Genomic DNA, 26,334 nt, shown 5'->3' on the forward strand with positions numbered 1-26,334 from the left:
GCATTGTATTTATTGATAGGCCAAGCTAAGAGCCTCACCGACTCCACATGTGGATGGGTAGAAAATTTTCTACAGATATCTATATATATATAAATAAGGATCCATCCATTCAACGATCGTATGGTCGAGGGCGACCTTATTCCATAGAATTACAACCCGTATACCTACCATTACGCCACTCTCTTCGTAAAATACATAACCCAATTGCGAGACAACCCTCTAGACACGAATGAAAGTAATCAAGTCGTTTAACTTTACCCTCAAATCCATACATCAAAATACTTTATCACCGTATGTAAAATCCGCATACATAACGGCTCTCTCGACCATTGAATACCCGACGGTGTATTAACGGTTCACTTTTGTCGCATCCGTATCGCTACCGTGGATCTAAACGTTCGCATAGTCCAATTTTTCCGCAATTCGAGTGACCGGTGAACTACGTCTAATCCCGATATCTGAACGAGTTATCTAAACGATTTTCAAAGTATTTCCACCGTTTCACCCCCCCCCCCCCCCCCCCCCCCCCCAAAAACTAAAAACTGCAACGAAACGAAACAAACAAAAATTAGCGAGGGAGAATCGTGCCGAAAACCTCCGCTCACAACGCATCCGAAAAATAAACTAACAAAAACTCATCCGTGTGAAAAAAAAAAAAAAAAAAACGAAAGAAAACAAAAAAAGAAGACAGCAAAAACGGTGTACACGCCACGCTCTGGTCCTTTTCCTGCGGAAGAACAGCGCAGAAGAGCGAGAAAGGGGGATGGAAGGAGCGAGCGAGAGAAAGTTCGCGCGCAAACAGACGATAGGGGTAGTAGTAACGTCGGTATATGGCCCTTTTCAACCCACTCGTCGCGAAGGATAGCGAGCGCGTAGTCGATGCCGCTGAGACGCGCACACCCGTAGGGCTTCGCACGCCCATACGTAAGGGGCGAGTGGTATTCGCATTCCCTCTATACTCGCGCACGTAGTTGTAAAAGGGGTGGGGGGGAGGGGGGAAAACGCACGCACACGCGTTCGCACGCAAGACTTGCCACGTCACCGGCACTCGGATCCGCGTCTATCTGTCAGTTTCCAGTCTCAAACAAGATGGATGGCTGGCGAATGGAAATCATGGTGGAAACCCACCCCTCACCTTTTCCACCCCCTTCCCCGTACTTCGTGCCAAAACGCTCCCTACCAAAACCCCTACAGCTCTCGCGCTATTCTAAACCACGCTTTCGCGGCTCCGACCGAACCCCGTGGAACCGGGTTACCGAGGTAAGCTCTGCACGATGCTCTTGGTACCCGTGTGATAAAAAAAAAAAAACAAAAAAAATCAAAAAAGAGTAAAAAAAAATTATAATAACGATGATAAAAATATCTAGCGCTTCAATTTTTGTATGAATTTTTTATTTCTTCCACGAGAGGAGAAGTTTTTTTTTTATCCGCAGGATATCGTATACGCGCTTTGATAATTTCTCTTTATATATATATATATATATATATATATATATATATATATATGTGTGATATTACGACATCCAAATGCGAAAATAATTTGAGCACGATATTCGAACAATTATACAATAGTAACGCAGTTGTGTATTTATGAATTAACAGTTATGACTGCGGCGAGCTTATTTTATTAGGAGGAGTTGTCGTCAAGAGGATGGGAAAAGTAGGGGTGAGGTGCAATTAGCAAAGTCATTAACGTCGTGATTTTCAGAAAGGGAGTAGGAGGCCGATTACATCACATGCATTGATATTCAGAGTTCGGGTCAAATTGTATTGGATGTTGAAAATTTATTTACAATATTTGTGTCATCGGGTGTATAGTGCATGTAATTTTGAATTCTTCTGACACTTATTTACAAAACTAGGATATCGGATGGTTCGTTGACTGAAAAATTATCTAATCAAGTACTAGTCAATGTTTAAGATCGCTCGGAATTTGTGCGAACACAAATTTCGCTCGTATGTCTAGATTAACGTCGATGGAAATTCGTCATTGAATTCCGGCTATAAAAATTTTCGAATTTATACATTCCCTTTAATACGTATACTCGTGTATAACGAACACCGATAATCGATCGTCGTCGATGATCGAAATATTTGATATCTCGTTCACAAACTTACTACCCTGTATGTTCCAGAAGACTTATTTCGTACGATATTTTATTAGAAAAAAAAAAAAAGAAAAAAAAAATTCTCCTGTTTTTTGATCAGACTAACTCTCATTTTTATCCCTATATATATATATATAATTCAATAATTGAGTAAAATATCAGATCCGAAAACGATGGGAACTCTATTTACGATCGTCGTTAACTTTTAATTACCTCGAAAATTATCTCGTAACAAATCTGAAAAGATTTTCGTTATCGAAAAAAAAAACCGTGTCGGTAAATCAGGCTAATCATTTCTCGGTAAACATTCGATGATTCTCTGTTGTAAAACTGCTCCAAAAATATCCCCGCCACATCCATTCTCAGGATCCGATCGTAAGGCTAGTAATTCTTATCGTGAATACGACGATAGACTAGTTCCGGTCGTATTTTGCCATTCGAAAATTCTTCGACTAAAAAATAAAACGATACACCGCTAGGCGGTTCGCTTAAAATTATCCATCAGGAAAAGAGATACCAGCTAAAATATGATCCATTAGAGATGGGTGAGACTCATCTGAGTGTCGTGATATTCGGGTGGTTGAATTATCGGCACGTTCGCGGTATCATCGAAATTTGCGTTCTGCTCGTCCTGCATATGTTGCAATTGCTGTCTCGAACTTTGTTGGTACTGATTCAACTCGAGTAGATCCGGTAAGGGGTAGGCCTCCGCGTACGTATTTCCGGTAGCGTTGAGGTACGACTGTGCGGAGTACGCTGTCGTGTACGAATAATTGTTCCAAAATGGCGCGTAAGTGTTCGGAATGTCGTTGAAATGAACATTGGGCGTGTAATCGGGTGCCGATACGACGTGTCTGTCGTTGGACTGTATGAACGTGATTTCTCTGTCGACGTATCTGGACTGCTGTTGCTGCTGATGTTCCTGGACGGTCTGAATCGGGCTTACCGAAGACGCGTTCTGATAGCCACTGGAATACGGTTGGATCGTATCGTCACCGTAGAATTTGAACTCCGCAACGTTCGACGAGACTCGATTGTGCTGGGTTACGATACCGGGGTAGTTGAACGTCGCCGATGGACTGACGGAGTTCTGCTGTTGTCTGGCGGCGGCGGCGGCGGCAGTCCCGTCCTGAATCCCCCACGATATTGGGGGCGAAGGAACCGCGGTAACGGGTTGTGCTCCCGCGGAGTCCCTGTTCGCACCCAAAGGCGAACCGTTGTCGCTGTCTTGAGCCTTCTCCGAAGGTCCTACTCCGGTTTTCTTGGCCCTTTGCTCTTTCTTGAACTTCATACGACGGTTTTGGAACCAAATTTTTATCTGCCTCTCGGTAAGAGAGAGAAGAGCCGCCATCTCTATGCGTCTTGGACGACAGAGATAACGGTTGTAATGAAATTCCTTTTCCAATTCGACTAATTGGGCGCTGGTATAAGCAGTTCTAGCTCGTTTGCTGGGGGTGGCTTCCTGACGACGTTGACGGGCCTGGCTCGGTTCTGAAAAGAGAAAAATTAAAGTAAAGAGAAAAATTAGGTATCGATTCGATCGTTGATACGGAATTATGCGCTATCTTGAAATTCGCTGCGGCGAATGCGACGCGTTTCTGTTTACGTAATAGTTTTCGGCATTGTAAACGTATTCCGTATTACACTATAGCTGTGCAAATGTGATTTCGTCCAAGGGCACAAAAGGGTTGGGTGATGGATTGCGGCGGGAGTGTATAGGAGCTAAAATAATTAGCACTAGCCTCCGGGGGATCTGGTTTTACCGCGGTTATGCCGCTACTGCGTTTTCGTTCGCCGTCAGGGATCTTATTTACACTAGAATCACACACCCTTTCCGAGGTGTCACATCGCCGTATTCGCGAGTATATATAATACAGAGTTAATGGAAATTCTAGCGCATCCCGCGTTTTCGAATAACGGATAATTGTCGTCGAAAGAGGAAAAAATCGTTACGTTCTCCTTCCTTACGGGTGATATGCGAATCGGAAAACGGTATAGGTGCGGAGGAAGGAGCACCCCGGTGGTTTGGAAGTTGAAATTTGTTGAGAGTCGCTCAGCGGGTGCCGTGTCGGTACGTGTCAAACCGTGAGGAAGGATGTACCCACCCGCTGAGACACTCAAAGGCCGCCAACCGCAACCGTACGATATCGGATTAAACGGTTCTTCGTGAATTTACAAGCGAAATTATTACTCAAACCGGTACAACAATGACTTTTCTCTTCGCCGCGTAAACGCTACGAGATTTTCCGCGTAATCGGTACACCTCCTCCCCCCGCGCCCCCGTCACAGGGAAAAGAAAATAGCGAACTTGAGATCTGAATTCGAAAAGAAATAAATAAAATTGAAACGAAACTTGGTTGAATTTTACGGTAGCTTTTCTCTCCCGATATCAAATATTGGTCTTGTGCGTTAATACACACGTATAATGCGCGCGCTAAGTCGTGAGGAAAGGAAATAATCTTTCATATTTTTTCGGGAGATAGGCTACCGGAATATTGTGACATGTGCGGGCTTCTTGGGCTATCGTCTTCCGATTGTTGAGGAATGTAGAGTGCGTCGCGCGTTGTGTGCGTGTCGCTCTCCCACTCGACCCGAATATCCGTTGGCCATAAGCTCTGAGCGAAGTAGCCCGCAGTCTCGGTGTTATCGCTCTGTTCTGGTTCTTTTTAGGTATTTATTCTTTCCTAGACCCTCCGCCGCATATTTGCGCCGGGTCGATGGCCCGTCGCTTTATAAAAACCCCGGGGGGCGGAGGGGAAACGAGAAACAAAAAGGGAAAGTTGGAGGCAAAAAAAGAGAATCGAAAATCTATTCGAAAAAACGAAACGACCGAAGCTATACCGCGCTCGCAGTCAGGTTTCCCGTACAGAGTGCGAAAATTGAGAGTAACCGTCGATATACGATGATACGTACAGGTATTCCTCGGGTGTACACATACGTGTAAGAATTTTAAGTCATTTACTAAAACCATTTTGTGCCCTTGGGGCTATTCAATAACTCCCCCAATAATTAGAGAAGTGTTTTTCCTATCGCTTCATCGCTATATATCGTACTGCGCATCGTAGAATCGAGGTTGAAATAAATTAAATATTACTTCGCGTTGCAGTATTATAAACTTCAATGGTTTGTCAACTTTGTATGATATTAGTCTGTATATATATCTAATTTGTGGAATTGGAGAAACGCTGTATAAGGACAACCCGAAGCTTTTCCATATGTACATAAATATACATATATGTATAGCATATATACCTGATTGCTCTGTAATTTGCATGAGATAACGACGTCAGAGGGAGGTTTAATAATTAATTTCAGTTGCCAAGAACAACGGAATCAGCCCTTACACGATTAGGAATAGCGTTGCGGATAAATTATTCAGTGCGGACGATACAGCGGACAATTTTACGACAGTCCCGTCGACTTTCGAACGTATACGGAAACGTTCGTTGGCACTGGATTGCAATCTGCGCCTCACAATTTCCAATCGACTTAACGAAATGTCTGATTTTCTTCCGTACCAAACGGAAAACTTCGACTGAAAATAAACTCTGAGGCCGCGAAAGTATTCAAATTTATAACTCGCGATCGAGAGAACGGTTTTGAAAAGGCTGTTGCAACTGCGTCGAACACCTTAACCTCGCCCAAGGGTACTCTTACACCGAGAGACATTTCGAAGCGCTGCTACACTTCGTAACCGCTGTCTCGAAGCCAAAACAATACGTACGAAACGAAAGTAACGTTTCAAAATAATGAGGAAACCCGACTAAGCGGCGACACGCGTCGTAACAATTATGATTATCTTTGTCGACGGTTGTTGAACAAAAAAAAAAAATAGAAAATTGTCAAAATAAAAAAGAGAAAAACGAGATCGCGGTATCACCGATCGAAAGGGAAGAGAAATCGACGAGGCGTTGCAGGTATTATAAACTTTGAATGGGTCTCGTCTCGAGGCAGCTGTACGACGTTCAATGGGCTATTAGGATATCCTGGGTAGTATAACTTGAAGGAGTTGCCGGAGCACTCCGTGTTTTGTTATCAATAAATATGTCACCGCTGGACCGCGATAGTCCATCATCATCTCCTACAACTTGTGTGTATACGTATGGATGTAGTTGTACAATATATCGCAGGACCCCCTGCGATAGGGTAAGCGCGTGCCGGTCCTCGTTTTATGATCCCTTGAGTCTAAAGTCGGCTAAATGGCCCGCTCGTTAATCAAAACTGAATTCAGTTATTCTACCTACAGTGATACGTGTTTACTCCCATATACCGCTATAATATCGGTAGGACGTTCTTTCTTTTTAGGGAATCTAACGCTCTCGAGGATTTCATGATATTCACGTCGCTACGCGTATCGCGAACACCGGCACCCTAGACCTCGTAGACACGAACACATCGGTGATACCTGTGTACGTTATTGAAGAGATAAAGGACTCGACCGAAATTCATTTATCGAATCAAGGATGCGATCCGAGAATCCGAGGTCCCTATTTCACCGCGATTCGTGATCGTTGTTGCGTTCCGCGAAAGGGGCGGCTCGTTACCTAACTCATCGTGATTTTGGGCATTGTGTAGTTGCGGGCGTTACAAACGGGCCGAAGGATACCGTTATACCTTTGAACCTTTATCGCGCAACGATCGTCTACCACAAGAGGGTTCGCGAAACGGTTCACTTAATTTCTTCGTGAAATTCGAGTACGTGTGAACGTTTTCATGGATTGTGTGTAAAATAAGCCGCACGTTCTATGGAAGGGTAATAATTTTCCGCACGACCACACGATCCTCGCGTTACACATGATTTGAACTTACCCGTAATTACGGTAGCGGAGGGTGACACACTCGCGGTGTGTTGTTGCTGTTGCTGGATTTGTTGTTGCTGCTGTAGCTGATGTTGTTGTTGTTGTTGATGTTGTTGTTGTTGTTGAATGATTTCCGTTGTCTGCCAATTGTAAGTCCTCGGCGTTACGGAGTATTCCAAATGCTGCGTGATACTGTTCTGATGATGGTAAAACGACTGTACCGAATGCTGTTGCATGTCTAGTTGCCTCATATCGACGTTAGAACGATCTTTGAGGCTACACCTCGAAGTATTCGAACCGAGACTCGACGGGGAAAGCGGGAACATCGCGTCGTCCAAGGAGTCGTGTGCGCTGCATTCCGAATTCGTCAATTGTCCGAAATCCTTGAGCGTCATGGCGTTCGATTTCCTCGTTGCCTCCAAGTTGTATACAAATTCCCTCGGTGTCGTATCGTTGTCGGACGTAGTCGACAGGTTCAACGTTACGGAGCTCGACGTACCGCAAACGTGTTCACCGTTTGAAGTTCGCACTTGCACTGACATCTCCGAAGACGTATCCTCGCCAATTTGTTCAACTTCGCCCCCCGAAGCAGTTGTCATTTCAACCAATCACCGGTCAATAACTTACGGACACAATAACCCTTCTTCCCCACCCTTTGACCGACGATTTGCTTCACTTGCAAACTTCCCCTGCCTGCCTACCACCCCTCGGCCCGTTTCACTACCTGACCAAAGCCACCGCCTACGCCCACCTTGCGTACCCCTCTGGCTTGATGCCTCTTAAACGATAGCTAAACCGCCGATGTCTGACGACTACAATGGTTTTTCCGAACGCAGTCTAGAGCCTCGGGCAAAACCGAATCCTTGCTTCGAGAACGAGGATTACGTAAGGGCTGAGGTCAGATATGGAATATCGAGATCATTTCATTTCACTTCTCGTTTCAGTGGAATATTTGGCTACGATCGAGCCGTCGATCGATGCGCGATTTTTTATCGGGGTAGAATTAGAGAATTCTATCGGTTGGCCATCGGTTTCAAACGCAACGATCGTCTCTTTTAGGGGCTGTACGGAGGAGGAAGGGGCGTACGGCGCGTGGGTGCAGCAGTAAAACGAGTTTACGGCGCCCTGGGATTTACGAGCCGCTAAGCTTTCGATACAAGGCGACAACGGGTCGCGAACGGAGGGGCTGCTCAACCAAAGGCAGCCCGCTTGTTACTCTAACCGAAATGGCACACCGCGCTAATTTGTCTACTACACATTCATTAGTGATCCAAACGCCGCAGTCGGTGGACTCCTACTACGGAGTGACTCGCAATTATTGGCGAAAAATTCTTTTTTTCATCGATCATATCCTCACAATTGATATTTCATACTCGAATTCACAGGCGACAAAATTTTCGATCCAGTCCTCGATACGAATTCCGAAATTCGTTTGACGCGATCGAATGACGCACGTCCATGACGATCGCTCACCGTACGAATGATGTATCACTTTTTTTTCTTTTCTTATTCGATCTCACACCGCACACGTCGTATAGTATGAAAAATTTGTCGATAGGAAACGCGGCCGCGTCGAGACCCTGTAACCGGGCATGCGGATGCCAGTTGGTTGGAAAATTACCACCAAAGTATGAAGCACGTCGAGACCGCGGTGGGCACGAAAACTCCGAGACTTGCGTTCACGCGAGTTGCTCCGCATCACCCCACCATCAAAATATACATGACACCAGTGTCTCCTTAGGTTTTTAAACCGCGCTATCGGCGCCGCGCGACAGCTCCAAGAAGTTGAAAAGTGTCTCGATGACTAAGGTGAACGCATCGGAGCCCCCAGGCGATGACCTTCCAGGTTGTCCACCCCGGGAATCCGGCACACGAGCATTCGTATACAGACATCGAGTTTGCCTCGAGTTTCTATTTTTCCACTCAGAATGTGCGGCAAACGTCACCGAGATTTTCGCGTTACGATTTTCCAGATCATCGTTCGAAAAGTAAAAAAGAATCTTCGAAAATGGCGGTGAGTTACGATTCGAAAGGTACAGCGGCAGAAGAGCTGCAGGTCGGTTGTCATCGCGCCTTCCGGCTGATCGATATATCTTCATCAATCGGTTTGACGCCATGCACGACCGATCGTCCGACTGATTAGAGCCGACCCTGTTTTTCGTTTCTCTGGTCAACGCGGAAGCAAATCCAACGATGGTATGCCGGGGTGATGGTACGTCACGAGTTTTTGTTCGAATGAAAATAAAAAAAAAAAGAAAAGAGAGAATCGTTCTTTCGATATTCACGCGTCTCGTTCTCGCCGCCGATGCGATATAACGATGAATCGCGGAATAAATGAGATCTGAATACGTGAGATCATCGCGGCCGCCTCGGTTGACGATTTCGACTATCACAATTCTCTTGAAATCCTTGTTACGATTTTTTTTTTTTTTCTCTTCTCGGAATCGTAAGAGATTAAGGTCATCCACATTTTACAATTTTCTCCATACTCCGACGAACACTACGGCGCTTATCAATGGCCGTACATATAGTTACCAAAGTCTTTTGTTTGTTACAGAATGTTCACCGAAAGTTCCAGCGATTTTATCGTTATACCGCGTACTGATTGTCGTACTCGTGACTTGCGTACGCCTTCTATGGGGCTACCCATGCTCATTTTGTCAGTTTTGCCGTTAGGAGTAATGACAAATATTCTGCGAATTCGAAACCTATACTCCACGCAAAGGCAAAAATAACTGGCCCGAACTTCACCGACGCCACAAAGTTGTCTCCGTACTTCGATGCGAACGACAACCTGTTTCAAATTTGTATAATGTGTACAACGTTTCGTCTGGTTGGGTACAATGAAAAAAAAATTGATAAATCATCGAATTTTTGGATTCGAAAAAAAAACCAAAAAAAAAAAGAGAAATCAAAGAAACGAAAAAGAAGAGACATCGGATTTTGACGCGCTCCGGTAGCCGTCGTAAAGCCCATTCCCGGAGCTAGTGAAGTCACTCCGGCATTGGCTAATCCGGGAAATCGCAAAAGGAACTAAGCCGAGGTAAGGAGCGAGGGATAAAAAAAAAAAAAGATGGAGATAGGTAAGAGAAAGAGGGACACACAGTGAGAGAGAGAGAGAGAGGCGGTCGGGGATCCGAAAACGGTAGATTGATCAACGTCGTTCCGTTCGAGCGTTTCGTTACTGGGCGCTAGCTCTCTCCGGCTCCAGAACTTCCGTTTTTCTGTCCCTTATTTTTCCGCGCATCTTCTATTTCCGTGTTCGCTGCCGTCTTTCCGCCGCTACGCCGGCGAGGAATCCTCTACGTTCTGGGTAAGCGCAAGCTTGGAGCGTCGGAATTCACCCCGCGGCATGTCTCGGACCCTCGCATCCCCCCCCCACCTATCTTCTTTTTCTTATTCTTATATTCCTTCGCCTCTCTTCTACTCGCTACTTTTTCTGCATTAGTGTTACGTAGACAAAGATCACGGAAAAAACGCGGCAAAAAAGTACGCCGTTGTTTCTTCCGCTAATTCTTTTCTTGCAATCAACTTTTTCCAACCCTCTGCAGAGTCTCCGCCTACGATTCCGCGCTCTGATCTCTCTCTCTCTCTCTCTCGTATCGTACCGTCACGTCCCTTCGTCCCTTCGTCCCTCGACGAACTGCAACCTCCGACTATGTAGAGTTACGAAATACTTAACGTGCTGATTCTACGATTCATCGCCTCGAATTATTGGCTGACGAAAATAAAATGTGCGAATTATATTCGAAAAAAGTTTTATCCCCGTCGCCGGAAGATGGGTATTTACTTCCGTAAGTCGACGACTTTTCCATGGAACGATTTTGGAAGAAGGTTGTACGCGATTATCCGCCGCGCGTCTACGAAAGTCTACTTCCGGCTCGATCGGTCGTTGTTGGGAAATTTTTAAATCCGAAAAATTCGAAATCCCAGGCGTCGATTTTTCCCTAATCGTACCGACAACTCGGAGTCAAACTCGGACTTCGTATACATATTATACCACACTACCCAGCCGATACTTATTAACGACGCTTACCTCAGAGCGCCCCTTTTCCGTCGAGGTGTCGCATTTTGTTTTGATCCCCAACGAAAGGATAAGCGCAGTACGCCCACGTTTTAATATCGATATCTCAAAATCTTCAGGGTAAAGGGATAAGCCCCGCCGCTAATTAGAAGTTTGCGAGAACTAGCGTAGCTCTCTCTGCTCGCTGTCATTTCGATCGCCGACTATGGGCGCAGTTGCCATCCTCTCCTCTCCTCTCCTCTTTTCTCCTCTCCTTTCCTTTCGTCTCGTCTCAGCTTCTCTCCTCTCTCCTCGGTAGCATGGAAATGGAGAACTGTATCTCTGCTTTTGTATTATATAATCTGGAAGTTTGACGGGGCTGACGGGGTTTGGGGCTTCGAAAGTGGCGGATGGCGGGGGGGGTGAGAGAAAGGAAAAGAGAGGGCCAGACGACAGCTACGGTATAAGGGGGTGAAGGGGATTGGTTAGAATATAGGGAGATAGGATACGATGGGATGGGACAGGATAGGATGGTGTGTATGGGATGTGGTGGCTGTACGTATATATATATATATATATATACGGCATAGGTAGGTGCCTGAAAGGAAGGGCACAGCTTCCCTTCTCCTCGCCCCTCTCTTCTCTTCTCTTCTCTTCTCTTCCCTTAGCGGTAAGCGAGACGCGGGCTTTAACCGCGGATAACATCAGCGGCTTCAAGCCAGGAAATGAAAATCGGGCGAGCACTGTTTAATTTAGATAAAAGCATATGTTACATCGTTCCTTCTGCCAACCCCCCCCCCCCTCCCCTCCCCCGAACGGTTTACGTCGAGTGTACGTCGTAATAGGAGAATCGCTGTAAAGCAAATACGTTTGCACGTGTCCGACTGAGGAGGATCCTGTTCCCGAAATTATGTCATTCGAGTTTCGAATCTTAGCTTCGGCGATCATCGCCTATTTTTACTGTCGTCAAAATACTTTGAATATCTCCGTATTTTCCCAGCGGTTTAAAAGATTTTTTTCTCGCAATTCCTAGTTCCCCGCTGCGGACTTTCGGCTACGAGTAAGTTGGATTATCCTCGCGCGGAGAGAGTTTTCGCGGTAATGTGGAGTGGCTCGAAAAACAGGCGTCGAAATCTTCGCCCGCTCAGAAGAGGGGGTTCTCTCGGATGTGTACGACGCGGTTATCCGACCCAAAGAAGCGCTTTGACAACTCGAGAGTCGCTGATAGGGACTAACAAAGAGGGACGCGAAACGAGTGAATCGGAGCTCGCGAATCTTATACGTTGAACATTTTCAAGGCGTATATAGGTGTATGGAAAGATTCGTTTAGGGATGGTACGGGGTCTGGAGATACGAGGAGGAGCCGAGTAGAGCGGTAACATGAGTCTGCGAAGCGACTTTTGCATCCGGTGAATTCTAGCGTCGTTCTAGCTCGGTTTCTTACTTTTTCGAAGGTGGGTCGTCCTCGTCCTCGTCGTCTCGCTCGACGTCCCCTGGAATCGGTTCGGTTCAAAACCAAGGACCCTGCAGCTCCTTCGCGGATATGACGTGTTTTTATCGTTGGACCTCGAACCGAGTTTCCACCGGGGGGGGGGGGGGGGGGGGGGGGTTGGTACGCCGAGATTCTTCAAGCCAGATAGAAAGAGGCATCCACTTTTATACTCTGGAGGTTAAAGTTTAGGAAGTTATTTTGGCTTTCAGGGTTGAATGCCGCCCGCCGCTGCCTTCCCTTCCCTTCCCTGCGCATCCTCCTCCTCCCCCCTTCGCTCTTCTTCTTCGGCTATACCGGGCTATACCCCGAGAACGGAGTTTCTCCGAGGAGCCAAAGTCGACGTCAGTAAGGTTGACGTTTCACGTCATAGTTCCTCCTTCGCTTTTCGCCCTCAGATCACCCCCCCTCCTCCCCGATCTCCCTTTCCCCGTTTCCTTCCACGCTCGGCGCACAGTGACGGGTATACGTCCCACGATCAGCTCCGAGCTAGCGCTACCAGCCTCGCAAAAAGTTACCAATCTTATAATAGAACTTTGCTGAATACAAAATCGGTGGGATGTCGCGATCCTCGCAACTTGTATCGCATAATGCCACCAACTTGTCTCCCCTTGACTCCTCGAGGTACATTTCACTCGGGTAGTCGCACAAATTCCGTCCTTAATCTGAACGAAATAAGGTGAATACGTCGTCACTTATTACCGAAGACTGTCCTTCGTATCTCGTTTACATATATTTTTTTTCCTTCATACATTATTTTGACGATAACAATCGACGGCTCTTATTAATTTATAAGACGATAAATTGTAACCGGAATTCTTAGGAACACTCGCGATCGAAGCATTAATTAATCCAGACGAGACGTCAAAAGTTCAAGTTATATATTATACATATAGTCTCAGTATTCGATAAGGAACTAGGAATTCTATTTACCTGGATGAAAAATAGTTCGATCGTTTATCCGTCGTTGATCTAATTCTTCCCGGCGGTTGTCGCCGTCGCGCGCAGTATACGATTGGTGAAAAAAACTTTTTCAACAACTCGAAGGGCGTCTGCTTAGGAACGACGTCGAATTACGGGAAACCGTCTAGGAAAAGGTTGCAGCCGTCTAGGTCCCGATTAAATCCTAAAGGAGTAAACCTCACTTTGCCGACTACGAGGGAGACGCGGCGCGGTGTCCCGACGCCTTTTACGGACCAGACGTCGCCCTTTCTCGGGATATATACGTACGTATTATAAAATGACGACTCATCTATACGAATATCGTCTGTCAAGGGCCCTGAACCTCCGTGACCCTGATAAGTGCGATTCCATAATCTTGCCAACTCTAAATCAACCTGTCCGGTCAATTGGAAATGCAATTACGAGTAAAAATTTCTACGACATCGTCACGTGGTCGAGACGAAATCGTGAGACACGGTACTGTACATAAGGTATAGGTAAATAGGTTTTCGGTCTATCAAGTGGCAGTATAAACATAAAAGTAGCAGACACCTCACGCCCCCGAGTCCTAATTGTCTCGGGATTAAAATCGGGCAAACGAATTTTACGAGTTACTTTTTGACTCGCTTCTATATACCTGAGCAACTCCGACTACATAGAAAACTGCAACGAGCGTAGTAGTAAATCGCCTGTTCAACGTAGCGTAAAAATATATTTTCCCATTGTACTTCGATAATTACATATAAATATATACATATATACGTTACAAGAATTTTCCGTCGTTACGCACACCGGAGTATTGGGTGTTCGCATTTTTAATTATTTTTCGAAAAAATTGTTCCGCTCACTGATTTCCTGCATCGGCAATCAGGATTTTCGGATATAGACCCCACACCCCCCCATGAGCTCGGCTATGGTACAAGGTGCAAGAAATATATCCTCTTTACAAAGGTTTTGTGCATCGAGCCGCGACTAACCCTATAGAACTATACGAATGCGAAAACGCGCCTCCGTCACACCGATAGGTTTCACCTCAAATCTAGAGAAATTTTAGAATTTATATACTTCGGATTTATAACGGCCGTCGACGCGACGGTTGGTTTCGTTTTCGCGGACTCTTTCGAAGAGATAAGCCGAAAGTTAAGGAGAGCATGACGTTTATAGTCTCTTGACAGTTAAAAACGATGCCTACGGAGGCATTCGGATACGCAACGGCACATCGACTCCTGTCACCCTTAGTTTAAATACGATACGTCATGAATATTCCTTGTATATAATATATACCCATACTATAGCTAGAAAAAAAAAATGAACTAACGAAAAAAAAAAAGAAAAAAATCTCGCGTGTAACCGGAGATAATAATAATACAATTATTTGAAGTTACTTTTTTAGGAGTTAATGAATTTTATTATTCTCGCGTGCTAAAAACGATATGTTACCACCTTTACAAACGTATACGTTATTTAATTCACGCGCTCCGTCAAAAAGTCAACTGTATATACATATATATATACATATACGTGTACGTCAAAAAAACGTGACCGAGGTGCAAATTCATTTTAACACTATATACTCGCTCTACTTTTCGGCTGACGGTGGAGAAAATTAATTTTTACACTCTGTACACGACAAACTCGTGACGGGTATAATTATTGTCATCGACGAAATCTACGGCGAATAAATCGACGGAGAAAAAAATGATGTGAAAATACGGTGGTAAATATTTTTGCGTTTGGAAAAGCGGATGCGCACAAGTCGAGGCGAAATGAGAAGAAGATGTTTGCTTTCGTCGGGATTTGGGGCGTGCCAGAATTATGGCGACGGGGTTTCACGGGTTCGGACCCCCGTCGTTCGTCCATTGATGTTTGGGTCTCTTGTAGATATATACTCGAAAAGATGGACAATATTCAAAGGGACAGTTATTGGCATTCAATTAAAGAATTACCAGCAGCTTAGAAACGCCTGTTACACGATAATGTTTGAAGCTTTGAAATTTTTCCAGTTCTCTCCGATCTTCGAATACTTGCACCCGAAGTGAATTCTATGCAACTCCTAGGTACGTAAGATTTACGAGGCCCGAAAGCGAAGCGCGTAAAACTTCGAAAATCTACCGGCAATACTGCGGGGTACACCGATACGAATTTTGTCGGTGTTCCACGAAACTCGCGTGTAACGCGTTATCCGGGCGAAAAATTTCATTAAACCTCCCGCGTGTACGTTTATCATTATCTAAAATACTCACGGAGTCGAAAGAAAAAAAATAAAAAAAAAATCGAACGGAAAGAAAAGAACACCCTCGATCGTTCGACTCTTGAAGAATTTTCGTCGCACCTCCCAATTTTCTCGGTAAGATTAGATAACCGTATTACTTTAGATACGTTTTTACGACATCGGTAAAAAAAACACAAAAAACACAAAAAACACAAAACGCGAAGAAAAATTGAAGAAAATAACGAACGTAGAGAAAAATAGCCACGTGATATACGTTTCTAATAATTTCTGGGCGGGTTATTTAGCCGCGTTGTTGAATGTAGACGAGCGGTTTTACGGTGCGCAATAAGGGGGATGAAGATTTCGGGTGTTACAGATACGCGATCGCTTGTACCGCGAGATGTTTTATTATTATATCAGCGTCATGTAAACGCGCGCGGTTCCTGGGGTCGCGGGCACGCGGGGTATATCCTGGGTCTCCGCGGGTCCCGGGTCGGCCAGGGGGTGCCGGGGATGATATATCATCGGGCGCTGTTTGCTCTTTGACAACATCGCGGGCATAAAAACGCTGACTCATTTAAAGCGGCCCCCGGGATTGCGGCGCGGTGCGCGCGGTGCGCCGTATACCGCGGATGGCACGGGGCTCTCTTTTCTTCCGCACCACAGCAACCCTGGTCCTCCTCCTCCACCTCCACCTCCTCCTCCTCCTCCTCCTACTCCTCCTCCTCCGCCCCCCACACCTTTGGCAACCTCATCCTCTTCGTCCTCATCTCTCTACGGTACGCCTCTCTCTTCCTTCTCTCTGCAGCCGTTCGTTCCTCGCTCCTCCCCCGCTTACGTCGGGGTAACGGTCGTTTGTAATTGCGATTCCTCGTATAATTTTTATTAAGACTAATTAATTGCGATGGTCCGTATAATTTAGTTTACTAACTGTTTCGCCGCGAGATGAAATAAATTAGCAACAATCGTCGGGGAGAGAAGCTTATGACGGAATATATATTCTTATTCTTCTTCTTATTCTTATTCTTATTTTCTTCTTTTTTTCTATCGTGAATATAAATTTTTTTTTTTTCTTCAAATATATAGAAATCCCGATATTATATCGCGTATATTTCACAAGTATCGAGAGGATGGAAATGTTGCGGGATGTGGGTCGTTCTCGAAAGCGGCTTTACCGAGTTATTCAATAGGGTAAATGGAGTATTGCGTATTAAATATAATGGGTTTAGGGTTTGCTCGAGGTTCGACGCTCGGGAGGGACGGATGTACGGAGGGAAAGTGTACGGATGCGTGCGGAGCAATGCGTAACGCGGTTATTGATTGCAACTTTCTGTCATCGACACCCCCGCATCATATGCGCGTATAGGTGTATCAACGAAGTGGCCTCCACCGGATTCGAAGATCGATCATTTTTATATTTTTTCATTTTAATTCTACAATCGGAGCTCATCTGACGGAAACAATTCAGATTTTATTCGTGCCCAATTTTTTCAAGGCCATAAGTTTTTTTTAGCAACATTTCGGTCCAATCAAAACACTGTTACGCGGTGGTATCTGCATAAACCGATTCAAGAAGAACTTGATTTCATATTCCATTAATTCGCGCGTCTCACGCCGATCGCAGCTTCAACATGGAAGAGAATCTTCGCCCATGTATACAAGGTATGGGGTAACCCGTTAATCAACGTTATAACGTGCTCCTCAACGGCCTAAATGAAAATCAGTCGTCGCACATTAGTATTTCAATTTTCCCAATTGATGATCGATATCCTAAATAAATAGATACATATAAAAAATCCGGCATCCGATATCCTAATTTGTCGCGGTTGATGAATTTTTTAATCACTTCGTATAAGCGTTCTCGAATCCGTTCGTACGTGTAGTGAAACGGCGCGACGCGACGTGGTCCAGGCGAAGACAAAATAAGATAGAAATTCCCAGCGTGGTAGAGACGCGCCGCGTTGGTGCTAAGCGTTGAGTGATGGCTGCGCAGTCGACCTCCTAACCGACGCCATACATCATTCAAGATGGCTGGCTTCTCACGCCGCTTGGGGAGAGACAGGGGTGACAAACCCCCGGTCCTTGTTCGCTACTTTTGACTAGTCGCGTCTACGCCTTCATTGATAATCGTATTACCAACGTATCAATCACGGAGTATAAACGCGCTGTGCAGTACTCCGCAGCGAAGCTCCCCGAGCTTTTTCTGTTATATGCGAACGGAATTATTACACTCGCAAATTTTCATCTTTTATTTGATTTCGTTTGATTTACAACTTTTTTTAAAATACAAAAATCTTGGATCGAAGGTTTTTTTTTTTTTTTTTCTTCACTCAGATCGGTTATATTCGAATCTGATTCGATGATACGTAAAAATCTGCCCGGCATATAGGTATAATACGATCACGCGCAGATATGTATCGCACGTTAATTGTAGGAGGTATTAAAATGTCATTAGTAATTAGGCAACGTTAACTAATCTCGACACGCATTGCATTTCATCAAATAATTGATACAGCTGATCTGGGAAACGCTGATCGAAAAGTGTGACATTATTAAGTGATCAACTGCTACGTATGTCACCGACTCAAAAAAAAAAAAAAAAAAAACAGACGTCACGTATATATATTTGAAAAATGATTTTGAATCAAAATGTGTATCAGAAAATTCTGAAGCGAGTGTATATAACATACCTTACATACATCGGAATTTTATACAGCAATAAAACTCATAGGTTGAAAGGTGATGGGGCAATGACAAATATATAATATTCTTGCACGAGCTATTCGATGCGGAGAAATAAGTTGAGCGGCGAGGATAACGTTACGTCAAGTTGAAAATGTTATGCTTTTTTTTTGTTGGAGATTTTTTTTTTTTTCCCTTCTCTCACACAGGCGGGCTGCAAAAGTGAAGAACTAAATGAAATTCGGTCCCGTATCTTCCCTGAAATATATTTTTTGCACGTCACTCACTCGCGTGGGAGCACGTGGCGCACACGGATCGATCGAAATATGGCGGTGGTTGAAATTCTCCACCCCTGCACGGGGGCCGTCCTCCGCGCGAAATGCATAAATAAGTGGCCCCCTGTGTCCCTTTAATCCTGGCCAACTTATGTTTTAATAGGATCGGTTTTCCGCGGCCTAAAATTTAGAAAGTGAAACAAATCCGGCGGATCAACGCGGAATTATACCGCGGAATCAAAGCGAAACACGGAGCTGTACGTGCTCCGCTACTTTTTTATTCAATTTATCAAATTTTTTTCTTTTTACAATTTTTTTTTTTTTCCAGCGCTTCCAGCAAACGAGAGAAATTGGTTCGGTTCGAACTCGACAAAATTAAATCCTCGTTATGTCGGAATGTCGGTGATCGTGAAATTTTGCGATTGGATGGATTCTTAAAATTTTTACTTCCGGCGTTTGCTATTTCAAAATTCTGATCCCATAATATTGTAGTGTATTCTGTTGAAGAAAATTATCATTACAAAAATTGATAACTCAAAATTAAGTCCACGCTCTTGTTGAAATTCGATTATGGAATAAAAAAATCTAAAGCTGCTCCAATTAAATATGCAGCTTTCAATTTTGAAGTGCAAAATAGATAGTTACGGGGCAACAATACGAGGCATCGGGACGAGGTTCGTATTCACCCGCCATTCGTTAATCCCCGAAGTTTTTAACCGTTCGTAGTTCGACTAGATTTTGAGCTTACCGACTCGAAACATTTTCACGAAGCTCTTGTACCGACTCCCGGTGAAAAGCGCTCTCTAGTTGACCGATTTTCATCCCTTTGGACGGGGTGAGTTTCGTTGGAAAATTTCAAACGCGGTTTCTCACCGGGAGAAATTCGGTGCAGATGCGCAAGTTTCAAAACTCGACGCGATAAAAACCAAGGAATCCAAAGAATAGAGGTCATTTTATACTTTACGGAAGATATTTCGTTCCTCCGGCGATGTGGAAAAATCGTGACAAGTATAATATGAAAATTCTAAGAAATTTAATTAAACAACGGTACTCTGTGCCGAGGGATCTTATACAAGCTGTCGTTGTATGCGTCGAAGAAAAGAAAATAAAAGCTTATACCTTACACAACCGGATGGTTAATATAATTCTGCACGCTGATAATATTTTCATTTCTATCCTCGAGTGTGAGATGCCGTTTTCTTCTCCACGCGATGCACTGACACATTTTTAATGACTTCGAATAATTAAATTAAAAAAAAAAAAAAGTAAGGATATCACGAACGGATTTTGTACGATATCGGATTACAGATGGTAAGCTGGTATACTATAGTATACCCCGAAATATTTATTTCGTAAAATAATAATATATGAATATCTAAAATAAATGGTTATGTTTTTATAAAGACAATATAAAGGACGTCTATCTATCACATGTCTATGTGATATTGGCGTGCCCATCGGATGTAATATTGAAATTGTATTTTTTCGTAATATCCAAAGTTATTTATGAAACATAGCGGGCAATATGGAGGGCCATCGTGTGTCGGCGCGCTATGCGATACGATACGATAGGATACGATATGATGTGATGCGACGCGACGCGATACGCGATGCTGTGTTATGTGCTATACGCGCGCGATGGATGGTGCCACCCCGAAATACACCTTCTGTTCGATATTTTCATCACACCCGCGGCAGACGGCAAGAAAATATGCAAAACTGAAAGAAATAAATGAAAAAAAAAATGAAAAAGAAAAAAAAAAATCCCGAAAAAACCGAGCTCCAAACCCCCATAAAATTATTCTCCGTATAGCTGCTACGGTGCACGGTACACGACTGCACGACTGCAATCGTTGCACCGTATCCAAAAATTTTCCTCTCGCGCGCTATTTTCCTCCAAATGTTTTTACCGGATTTCGCTGTTGCGGATGTCCTCATCCGCGGATCTGATTTTTCTATTTTGCGTGGAATCCGTGTATCTCTACACAGTTCGCACAAGACCTCGCGAGTATGTGTGAGCGCAGGAGAACGTAAATCGGTCGGTGCTAGCCGAGGCGACAGCTGTTCACCGCTCGGGCGCGCACATCGATTGTCTCGGATTGTCTCGGTCCCCGGTGATTGATGATGTTTCAGGGGCGCTACCGCTGCCCTAGCTGTCCTTTCCCTCTTTCATTTTCTTCATTCTATTTTTTACCCTTCTTTCCTTCCTTCCTCTACTTCTTTTTCCCGGTATTTGTCTCTCTTTCTCTTTCTCTCTCACTGTTCCTCGTGCACCACTCTTCCGTTTTCGCTCGTTTACACTTTGTTGTCAGATAGTGAAATTCGGGTGGCATTCGGACATATTATTACGGCGAAACGGTGCGATCGTCGGATCATATTTTTGACACCGATCAAATACGAGCCTTCGAACATCGTTCGGGTTCTATTCCAAGGCGAACGCGTATTTTGCGTCGATCGGGAAACTGTGAGAACGGAAGTTTGGCACAGAATCCTCTCACGTTTCTCCGACCGAATTCGAAGGGTAGTTGGCAATTATTTTCTTGGTATCCCCGTCGGTTCGATCTTCGGATTTTCGCAGACGTCGCGAAACACTGGGGCAGCAGCCTCCCTTATCCACGAAAGAGAACCGGCTGCCTATCTGGACGAGATATCTGAACGCGAATTTCGCGTTACCAACCCGATTTTCCGGTCACCGTGCATTCGAAAATTGACCCACGTTTGCGGTCCCGTTTTTTATTTTGATAATTAATTATTTTTTTCTTTTCTCGATCTCCGAAAACTTGACTTGGTGTATACGAACAGCCATCTGCTGACACAAATTCGACATGCATCTGCACAGAATTCTGTGTTCTACGTTTCGGGGAATACAGAACTGTGTCGAATGGAACGAGCCCCACATATGGCGAGTGTATAACATAACGGAATGATCCCTTTTTGTTTCTTTTAATTACCGATTCGTCATTCCCTGTATCCGATCCAAAGCGAAACTCACGCTATCGCACAGGTAGGATGTGAATAACCGAATGAAAATGTAATCACCTCGTCACAAAAGGCTCCAACTTCTCGATATCCAATCAGGCGTTCGGAGCGATGAAACGGTGAGTCCTGAGTGCCTCCGACGTTCGATCGCTACGTAGGCAGCGAGGTATATCGGCGACACTTATTTCGCGAATTACGAAAATTCGATATTATCTCGATTACCGGTATGAGGAGCATAACATCGCGTCCGGTTAGTGAGGCGCAAATGCGCCAACTGTTAAACGCAGTTACGGTTGCACTGCCGATGGTTCCTACATCGGAGAGTATCCCGGGGCTGCGAATAAGCGGGTCTACCTGGCTTCCCTCGAGTCATAAATCACTTTCCCCTGGTGCTACCCTTCGGCGTTGCTCAGGATCACAACTAGCCCGAACAGCAGACCGCCAGCATCACCTGGACGCGAAGTCCACCCCACGTCGGTAACCGGCTACGTATATAAGAGAAGTTTGGTGTGAAACTGGAATGGAAATCAAAATACCGCAGGTAAGATACTCTTCGGACGTTACGTATTTTTATCCGTTCTCCCGATGTCGATTCGTTGTACTTTACGCATGCGAAAAAAAAATCAATCAAAATTTCGCGCATTCACGGGCTTGATTTCCGACGAGAGTCAAAATTAATGGTCGAACAGCTCTCGGGCGTCGAAGGAGAATTTAGAGGGGGGGTGGAAAACGGAAGAAGCCCCACCGGCCCACGGCCCACGGGAGAAGGAAGAACGGAAAGGGGGGTAAGAGAGGGGGGAGCTATAAATTTCGTACACTTGACACGGATTCAAAATGATCCCCTTTATTGCAGGATTCCCGCGTTAGTTGTGCTGTGGCCTGCTAGCTGGGCAGTCGCGTTTTCCCTCACATCTTTTCGTTGAACCTTCGATGATTTTCGCCAAAATTATACCCGAGTTCAAATTTCGGCCGATCGTTTTTTCATCGATTTATTTTTTTTTCACGGGTCAGTGTCCTCAAAGTGGCTCGTCGCTTCAATATCGCTACCTAAGAGTAGGGAAAAAAAGGTGAAACAGAATCGGATCAGTTTTTACTGTTTTGTGATGCCGGTTGTACTCGCATTAGACACTGAATTATACAGGGGGGTGGCGTATCGCTACTCGGTAAAGTTAGAGCGCGGCCTATGTGTGAACTGTGTTTGTAGATGTATCGTTGGAAACTACGTGCGAAACGTCAAGACTGTCAAGCGGGTGAACACGCAGCGAACTTTTGCTGGCGGGTTGTATTCGCCGAGGACACGACTACCCGTACACACATCGCGCCATACGACGTATGATACGAACGCGGTGAAGAAAGGTCGCGGTGAGTTCGGAGTGACAGCTCGATGGGAAATCGTTAACGGCTTTTTCGATGACGTCGGTACAACTCGCGGAAATGGAAAAAATTGCCCTCTTAGTCGTCGAAATGTACACGAAAAATAAGTAACAGACGCGGAAAATGGGTCTGCATTTGAAATCAACCCCTCCCCCACTGCGGCGGTGGATGTTATTCGGAGACATGTACATGATATCCTTCTTTGATTCTTAAAATATACGGTGAGAGTAAAGATGCAGACTTCTTGCGTGCGATATTGTACGATTTGAAGAAAAAAAAAAATAGAAAAATCTGTTGAAACGCTATAGTAGGTATAATAACTCCAACTACACATTATATTCGTGAACATGAAGTTGGTTTTGGTACGTGTTGGGGGCGTTTTGAGATACGACTGAAATTTGCAATGCGTATCATAATTTTATCTGATCCCGCACGAACCCTTTCTGAGGTGGTGTCGAGCGCGTATTATAGGTTGCTATACATAATATTTGCACAGAGGTATGTGAAAAATCAAGATTACACTCGGTGGGTGTGTACGGATAGGTATACCGAAATAAAATACCTACAAAGAACCTCAGGTAAATTTCGTAGCGACCCAAAAAACGATACCTAATATAAATTCAGGATACCACGTAGACGGAAAACGAGCGCAATCTGCTTCAATAATTCTTGCCCTCACTGCAGGTTCACATGACGATTTTTTATTAACCAGTCCTTGTAATTTTCAAAACTTGGGGATGAATTCGATATAACCGTAAGTGGCGCCACAGGCCGTCGGTTCTTCGAAGGGTGGAAGACACGAAAAGGGTGGAGGATGGCGCTGCTTGCAATTTGGGGGCGGTTGCGAGTACAACCTGTAGTTATATATATATATCCGCTATATGTTTTTTTTTTCTCCCCGTCTGCTTTTCCTCCGATCGAGCAGCAGCGTTTCAGCGGCCATTCTCAAATCTCCTTTCATTTCCAACCCCTACTCATCGCGCTTCGGCAGAAAGCCCCTTGGTTCTTTGCCCTTCCGTTATATAGCGGCCATTTTTATGATAATGAGTAATTATCGGCTGCGCATCTTTTATACGCAATTACACCCGCGCGGCGAGGCAAACTTTGGCCCGCGGTTCTCCGCCGGTGCCGTCGCGAACCGAGAGAAAAGTAATCTGCAAAAATTAAACGCAAATTTTATCATTCTTCGCTCGAGCGTCTTATTCATTTGAAATTCATATTATTTGGCAAAATTTCACCGCTGAAGTGACGCGAGTTTCTAATTTCGTACGACGATCATTGGTACGCAAGTAAATAAGTTTAATTCTTTGGAATTTTATGTTTGAAATCCTCAATTCATTCATCAGATTATCAATTTTTTCGATACGAAACGCAGCGCACATCATCGCGCTTATTAAAATCGTCGTGTAATGTGGAGAAAAACAGCCATTTTGTATAGATTTGAACGTATTGATCGACACGAACATCGGCAAAGTTCCTCATCCACGGTATATATTTATATATATACTTCTACAGATGTAAATGTACATGCAGTATATACATATCCTATATATTATATATACCGTTGAATCTGAATGACAAGCTGGCAGATGGAATCGCTTTCCCTTCTGCCAGCCCCCTTTGGCGTTTTACGCCGTCTACCAACCCCCGTCCGTTTGTATCCGTATACATCACGAGCTACACCGATGCATCCGTATAGGTATACACGGTGTTCGAACGCGAGGGTAGACGTGCATCATGGGAATACATATCTGCACGTGTATATATATATATATCTGGATATAGTTATATTCCATGTGCTATATAGTCCGAATGGGGGGCATATAGATGCAGCAAGCACCGCCCATTTATGCATCGCGCTGAAATGTACTTTTTAATTAAAAACCGTGAATACGAATCTGGAGGTATACGATATTATGGCGTCGGTGTAGTGGCGGCGTGCAGCCAACGTGCAGCGGTAATTCGCGTTTATTAAATTACCGCACAATAGCAATGAAACGGGAGTAAATTTCAACCATCCCCGGCAAAATATCACGTCAAAATAATTAAAAAGTGAATATTAAAAATTAAATTATCTCTGCGAAAACGCCGAATAAATTTTCAGAAACCATATCAATGGCGTATCTGATACGCGGTGGACGTGCGCTGAAAAAATAAAAGATACGCTATGAAATAACTGAAAAAAGGACCGTCGAAATTACCTTCGCGCGGAAAGGGGATCGATGACCTGATATAACGCGTCTTCAATTACGGAAATTCTTTGTCAATGACTAACTTCACCTTACAATTAGGTGTAAATTCATGCTTCGTTCTATCCGCGTGAGTCTTTGGAAAAAAGGAGAAAATGAAAAAATGAATAACAAAATAGGGGTTGAGAAGTTAGTTTCCATGAATTTTTTGTTACCTTTAGTTTACGGTTAAGTCTCTTCCCTCCGATAAAAGCGTTCTGAATTACTGTCGAGCAAAAATCTGGGAGGAGCTTACGAGCTCCGTGTACCCGTACACACGGAGGAAAAAATCTCCGGCGAAGCGAACGCGGAGTTGTAAGAGAGTTGCTGCGTGGAAAAAAGTTAAAAGCTCTTGCTAAAAATGGTAATTTTCACTACAGAAAGAAAAATATTTACCACTTTTCCACCGTCGTGAACTCGAAAAGTATTGTATTTTATCAAACGATCTCCGCTGCAAAGTGACGAAGTAGTTTCCCTCGCACAGCACATACAGCGTTCCAAATTCTGGATCCTATCCAAAATTTGTTCTCTCTATTTCATTTTTCCTAATTTTTTTTGTTTTTTTCTATCGAACATCCAGACAGCCGTGTCGATGCTCCAACGACTCAGTGATTCTCAAAAGTCTCGAACCTTTCGTGTAATCGGGATAAAAGTCAATGTGCAGGTTTTCATCGGTAGATAAAAAAAGCACATTCGTCGTGGTTAGCGAGCACCCGTTTCTCCGAGAAATCCCGCGGGAGCTGCGTCGCGTGCTCTTCAACCGCGTCACCTTTGCGGTCGATTTCCGATCGATTTGCAAGGTGTCGAAAATCGAAGGTAAGCGCGTGATCGACGCGAATTTTCATTCCGGGTATTCGGTTGAAATTCGTCATTCCTTAGAATAATTCAGCGACATATTTTCGCCTCCGAAAATTTCGGGGTTGCAGAAACGAGGGCGGGTTGTCAGAAATTATGGAAATTAATTAGCGAAGTTTTATAATACGTATACCTACTTTGTACGATGAGATGAATAATTTAGATCAAAACTTGCACCGCGTTCTGTACCTGAATAACGCATAATATCTGGCAGCTATACGCCGCGCTATATTTACAGCGAGCGGGGAGTCGGAGCCCGTGCACACATTTAACGGCGGCGGGGAGCAGCCACGTTACAAAACCTGAAAGCACGTATACACGGCGAGACTTGGGTGAGCTTTTAAATAAATTATGATTAACACGCGAGGAGTACGGATAGCGCGCGGCG

The 26,334-nt window shown here is 44.5% G+C and overlaps 1 protein-coding gene across 1 annotated transcript; it reads right to left on the reverse strand.

Moving 5' to 3' along the window:
* Positions 1–1,608: 1,608 nt before the first annotated feature.
* LOC125501290 (transcription factor SPT20 homolog) lies at positions 1,609–9,919 on the reverse strand. Its single transcript, XM_048656425.1, has 2 exons — positions 6,918–9,919; positions 1,609–3,599 (listed from the first exon to the last, which is right to left on the reverse strand). Exons 1-2 carry the CDS (start codon positions 7,504–7,506, stop codon positions 2,644–2,646), a joined length of 1,545 nt encoding a protein of 514 aa, XP_048512382.1. The 5' UTR covers positions 7,507–9,919; the 3' UTR covers positions 1,609–2,643.
* Positions 9,920–26,334: the final 16,415 nt, after the last annotated feature.

Source organism: Athalia rosae, chromosome 6 (assembly GCF_917208135.1).
Source record: "Athalia rosae chromosome 6, iyAthRosa1.1, whole genome shotgun sequence".
Taxonomy (NCBI): Eukaryota; Metazoa; Arthropoda; class Insecta; order Hymenoptera; family Athaliidae; genus Athalia; species Athalia rosae.

Bases quoted from the DNA above. Each gene is read 5' to 3' on its own strand.
- LOC125501290 (XM_048656425.1), bottom strand. From the start codon at position 7,506: ATGACAACTGCTTCGGGGGGCGAAGTTGAACAAATTGGCGAGGATACG. The intron at 3,600-6,917 runs GTAAGTTCAAAT...TTCTCTTTTCAG, and splicing joins CTCCGCTACCGTAATTACGG to AACCGAGCCAGGCCCGTCAA.